This window comes from Bos mutus, chromosome 6 (genome assembly GCF_027580195.1).
Source record: "Bos mutus isolate GX-2022 chromosome 6, NWIPB_WYAK_1.1, whole genome shotgun sequence".
Classification (NCBI taxonomy): domain Eukaryota; kingdom Metazoa; phylum Chordata; class Mammalia; order Artiodactyla; family Bovidae; genus Bos; species Bos mutus.
In genome coordinates, this window is record NC_091622.1 from 91,316,313 (window position 1) to 91,322,312 (window position 6,000).

Below are 6,000 nucleotides of genomic sequence, written 5' to 3' on the forward strand. Positions count from 1 at the left end.
GCAGGGCAGAGAGGGGAAGGCAGCTCCCATGCCAGGATGTCATGTCATGACACCTCAGCCTCAAGGATACTTACTAGAAAAGTAGAAATGTGGGCGCCAGAGTTCCTTTCCTTCCTTTCTGTCCCAGAAAAAGGCAAAAGGCATAATGAAGATGGACATTAAAAACAAGAGAGGAATGACGAAGCTACTGGGGATGAGGAGAGGGCCCAGGAACATGAGCTCAGGCTCCAGGGAAGCTGCAGGTGAGGGGCCAGGGACGCCAAGGGAGGACGTACCCACTGTTGTCACCGCACCCCTCACTGGAAGAACGGAATGACAGCGGTGGTGACATGACTCAGAATCCCAGGGCGCCCTCTGGGTCAGGCACTGGCCGTAGACGCTGCAGGCGCAGCCTCAAGGAGTTCTCACTAGAGGCACGTTAAGCTATGCAGCCAGGACAGGAGTCCTGCTATGGTCCCCAGGCGTTATCCACCTCCTTGAACTTCATCGCAGAGCTACAGAGCATTCTTCACCTGCTCATCTGTGCAGCAGATATTTCCTCTGTGTCTGGTATATGCCACCATCTGGTGTAGGCACTTGGGATACTCTGAATAAAGCAGTCAGATCCCCGCCCGCATGGGACTTACTTACCAAAGAGGTCAGACAATAAACAGAGCTGTAACTTCACGTACATGCCGACTGACCAGCACTCCAGCCAGTAAGAGGCAGCTCTTTTGCTTACTGGCTCCTGGAAATTAGGGATTTCCCAATCATTTCTCCGAATGTACTGCCTTAAAAGGAAAGGTATGTCTTGGCAAATAGATTTTTGAAAGATTAGAAGAGATCTAGATGGTAAGCATTTAGGAATGGGACTCTGAGCGCCCAGGACCCCAAACCCGCACCCTGGACCAGTGCCCACCTGTGCGTATGTGCCAGGCCTTTGTTCCCTCCAGACAGTTTCCCTGGAAACTAACTGTCCTTGCCTCCAAAGTGTTGTCCCTCCCGCCTTCCTTCCATCCAGCGAGCAGAGAACAAGAACCTGTCAAATTCCAGCTGCTCCGCGTGCTGGGGCTGACACTGGCTAAAAAACAGCCCCTCCACCAAAGGCACTCACCAGTGAGGAGGACCAGTGTGGAAGCAGCGATTGTGTCTAGTGTGCTGCTGCGCAGTGATAAACTCAGGGCCACGGGAGCACTCTTATGTGGTGCTGGGGTCAGGAGGGACTTCACACGAGTACCGCTTGAGTGGCGTCTAGAGGGCTTTCTTTATGCCAGGCGGACTGATAGGAAAAGCTTCACCATTTAGAAGGAATGTTATAGACAAAGCCCAGGCAGACCATGGCATGTTGAGGAACTGAGTTACATGTGGTTGGTATGTCTAGAGCATAGAGTGATTCCTTGACTTGTTTTTGAAGGAGACCAGGAAGGGCTCCCCAGGTGGCACTAGTGGTAAAGAACCCACCTACCAGTGCAGGAGACGTAAGATATATGGGTTCAATCCCTGGGTCAGGAGGATCCCCTGGAGGAGGGCAGTAACCCACTCCAATATTCTTACCTGGGGAATTCCATGGACAGAGGAGCCTGGTAGGCTCACAGTCCATAGGGTCACAACAGTTGGACACGACTTAGCATACAGGCAAGAAGGGATAATGAAGCTGCTCTGTCCCCATGGGGCTAGCATCAGTGGGGAAGCCATTATCACCTCTGGACCCGGAGAAGCAGAAGGAAGGGGCCCTTATCAGAACTTAGCCATAGCTCTGGAGGAGAGGTTTCAGCCACTGCCACCTGGCAAGGAGAGAGCCCGGAATACAGGCCTCAGTGTCGTCTTTCTCCCACCCCCAGTCCCCTGCCGTGGCTGCCACTGGCCGAACCCAGCACCCAGCAGGGTTCAGCTTCACCAGACATTGAGACAGGCTAGGAGAGTGGGTCTGGAGGGATAGTAGAATCCAGTGCAGAAAATCCTCACCAAGACCTGTGGGTCAGTACTTTAGAATTTAGCCTGGAGAGCCTTGAACTCATTTCATTACCTGATCGGCCTAGGGAGTGGGGAGAAGGATGTTACCATGGGGAGACTTCTAGAAAGATGGGTTTAGGCTGTTAATTTAGACCATTGTCTTGGGGATAAAGAACAGGGAGTGACTTAGAGCATGAGTTTGAATCAGCAGGCAGGGCATGTTAGATGAGGGGAAGGACAGAACAGAAGGTAATTCCATGTTTCCTGTTTGGTCACCTGGCTGGATGCTGCAGGTCTGTGAGATAGGGAACACTGGAGCAGTACTTAGAGGAAGATGAGCTGTTCCAGAATTGAGCTCAACTTAACACTTAAATGCCATCTATACTCTTAAGTACACATAAGCGCTTGCTCACCTGCAGAATACATCAGGATTAGTTTTTTTGTTGTTCAGTCACTAAGTGAGGTCTGACTTTATGCAACCCCATGGAGTACAGCATGCTAGGCTCCTCTATCCACTGTCTCCCAGAGTTTGCTCAAATTCACGTCTGTTGAGTTGATGATGCTATCTAACCATCTCATCCTCTGTTGCCGGCTTCTCCTTTTGTCTTCAATCCTTCCCAGCATCAGGGTCTTTTCCAGTGAGTCAGCTCTTTGAATCAGGTGGCCAAAGTATTAGAGCTTCAGCTTCAGCATCAGTCCTTCCAGTGAATATTCAGGACTGATTTCCTTTAGGATTGACTGGTTTGATCTCCTTGCAGTTCAAGGTACTCTCAAGAGTCTTCTCCAACACCACAGTTCAAAAGCATCAGTTCTTCAGCACTCAGCCTTTTTTATGGTCCAGAGCTCATATCCATGCATGACTACTGGAAAAACCATAACCTTGACTTCCTTGATAACTGGCCTTTTTTTCCCCTTCAATTTTTTAATTATGGTAAACTACATAAAGGACTTCCCAGGTGTCTCAGTGCTAAAAAAAATCCACCTGCCAGTGCAAGAGACACAGGAGACACGAGTTCGATCCCTGGGGTGGGATGATCCCAACCTGGATTCCTGGAGAAGGAAATGGCAATCCACTCCAGTATTCTTGCCTGGAAAATTCCATGGACAGGGGACCCTGGTGGGCTTCAGTCCATGGGGTCACAGAGAGTCTGAGACAACTGAGCACACAGCACCTAGGCTTCCCTGGTGGCTCAGTGGTAAAGAATCCGCCTGCCAATGCAGGGGTTGAGGGTTCAGTCCCTGGGTCGGGAAGATCCCCTGGAGGAGGAAATGGCAACCCACTCCAGTATTCCTGCCTGGAGAATCCATGGACAGAGGAACCTGGGTTGCTACCTCCCATGGGCTCACAAGAGTTGGACACGACTTAGTGACTAAACCATCCCCACCACGTATAAAATTTGCTGTCTTAACCATTTGTAGCTGTGCAGTTCAGTAGTGTTAAGTATATTTACATTGCTGTGCAACAGATCTCCAGAATTTTTTTCATCTCGCAAAACTCTATACCCATTGAAACAAGTCCTCCACTCTCCCCACCCCCCAGGCCCTGGCAATCACCGTCCTACTTCATGCTGTTAGGACTTTGACTACTCTTAAGGACCCCCTACAAGTGGAATCCTGATTGTCCTTTTAAGACTAGAAACCTAAAGTAAAGCCATTACCCCCGCCAGTTGAATGTAATGCCTGTCTAATTAAAGCTGGACCATACATAAGCACCATAAGGGTAATAAGCTGATGTTCAAAACACTTGCGCCTCCCTACTTAAGAGTGACAGTTGAAATAGCATCTTAGATATTGTCCCGTCCTGTAAAAAAATCTCTCTACAGGCAGTGTGGCGCTCTCCGCCCCCCCCCAAAACTGGCCCTCTGCTGACCCACTCATCTCGCCCTGGCAGAGCTCACTCAACGAGAAGAGGAAGGTCCTGTCTGCTCAGCACGAGGACGCCCGGGAGCTCAAGGAGAACGTGGATCGGAGGGAGCGCGTGGTGCTGGACATCCTGGCCAATTACCTCTCCGAAGAGCAGCTCCAAGATTACCGGCATTTCGTGAAAATGAAGTCGACACTCCTCATCGAGCAGCGAGAGCTGGATGACAAGATCAAGCTGGGCCAGGAGCAGGTCAAGTGCCTGCTAGAGAGCCTTCCCTCGGACTTCGTGCCCAAGGCGGGGGCCCTGGCTCTGCCCCCAGGCCTCGCCGGCGATGTGACTCCCGTGGGGGGCTGGACTGGCAGTGGTGTTTTCCCAGCGGTGACCTCCCCACTTTAACCTCTTCTCCAGTACCCACCCAAAAGACTACCCCTTCTCTCAACACTATTTAATCTGAAAAATGTTTCAGTACAAGCCACCCATTAAGCTCTGTGGGTTATTGGGGGTTTTTTTCTGGATAAAAGGAAAAAATTCCATCCAGGAAAAAGCCTGTCCTTCTCCTTCTTGCCCTTCATGATTGATCTCCCGAGAACTTGCATGCCACTGGGAGGTGACCCCCTTTCTATTGTTACTTTGTAGTAGAAAGAAAATTAATGAAACTGTGAGAACTGATCAGAGGGTGTCTGATTGATCGCTTAGTTTTCACAGGCCGAGGCAACACGGATCCGTGGGTGTCACCCTCAGGACCGCATCCACAGTGGCCTTCCCTGCCTGTGGGCAGTGCTTCCTGACGACAAGTACAGCGTACTTATCAGTGAAGGGCCTGCGACATAACGCCTTACAGAGAAACACACACACGGGATAAAATTGTCCAACCTTGAACACTGTTATTTATATTTTTAAAAATGAAAAAGATCATTGTGTGCTAACCACTTACTTGATTCTGTTCTGTGGTGGATGTAGACAGTTATGTTTGAGCTTTGTATTTTGTGAGAACCTTAATGAAACCAAGAATTCCAAAGACAGTCACCTTGAGTGTGGAGACTTTTTTTCTTACCTGACATGTGAGTTGAGCTTCAGCGCTTGTTTTAAACTGAGTATGGAAAAGTCCCAGCCGCCACTGCTGGCAGCTCACCACTTTACCCCTGCAACAAGCGGACCACCACACTCCTTCCCAGGAAGGCTTTGTGCACCACGGTCATCACAGCCTTCCCTAGTGCTGCTGGTCTTTATCCCTGGGGCAGAGACAAAGCTAAAGTCCACTGATGAGGCCAACACTCCAACCTGTTGACAAGGAAACTGGAACTCAAGTCAATTCAAAACTGAGTTTCTGCTGTCCCGCTATGAGATTTGAGCTAAATCCAGCTTATTTAGTGAGATGCAGTAGCAGGCTGTCTTAATCATGCTTTTCACAAAAGTTTCTTCTCCTGAAATGTCAAACTCATCAACCACACTTATGAAAAATCCCCTCCCTAAACTCTGGAGATGGGTTTTGCACTATTCTGCTTCAATAGCAACATCTGAGAGGACCCTCGTGAGCCCAAGCTGTAAGCCTGTTAAGATAGACTGAAGGATGGACAGGGGTGATGGGCCAGGGACCCGGCTGTGTCGTCAGCTGCTGGAGATGGCAACAGCCTGATGCACGCAGCAGGTGGTACATCCCTAGCTGTGCTTTCGAGTTGAATCCTCAGCTGGGGGCCTCCTGTGCTGATCTGGGCTACAAGTACGATAGCAGCCAGTCCTAGAGAACTGGGAGAGTAAAATTCATAGAATATCTTGGTACAGTTTAATTAGTGAAAAATTTCTGGTTAAGCACTTCAAAAATGTAGTTTTGGTCCCTGACACAGATGTATTTTGATGAACTTAGAATCAATAGGCCACCCACAGACTTCTTGTGAACCATCGCAAAACCACTGCTACATTCTTTGGGGGTTTTACACTGTCAGACTGCATTACAAGACTGTACCTTGCTTTCCCAGGAATGTTTTCAAAAGCTTCTCTCACATCTCAAGGCTCCAGACTCCCAGGAAATTAGTAGAGCCGGGGACAGCATGCAACAGCCATACTGTGTGGTCATTTTGAAGTAAAAAAACAGTGCCTCTTACTGACCTTTCATCAGAATTAGGCCAACACAGGAGCCTGAGAGCAACTCCAGCTGGTAGTTAACCAATCGGGGTGTCTTGCTGCCACTTGGTGATGTGTTGAGG

At 49.4% G+C, this 6,000-nt stretch overlaps 1 protein-coding gene across 6 annotated transcripts in view; it reads left to right on the forward strand.

The window, feature by feature from the left end:
- Window positions 1–5,779, forward strand: part of SHROOM3 (shroom family member 3) — a 331,713-nt gene extending 325,934 nt beyond the window's left edge. For 4 of the 6 annotated variants that reach the window (XM_070372541.1, XM_070372542.1, XM_070372544.1 and 1 more), the window contains one exon: window positions 3,824–5,772. In XM_070372541.1, the coding sequence (XP_070228642.1) occupies window positions 3,824–4,192 (369 nt within the window). In that variant the 3' untranslated portion in view covers window positions 4,193–5,772. Of the gene's footprint in view, window positions 1–3,823 lie in introns of all 6 variants that reach the window. The other 2 variants (XM_005899153.3, XM_070372539.1) reach the window with 2 other exon arrangements.
- Window positions 5,780–6,000: the final 221 nt, after the last annotated feature.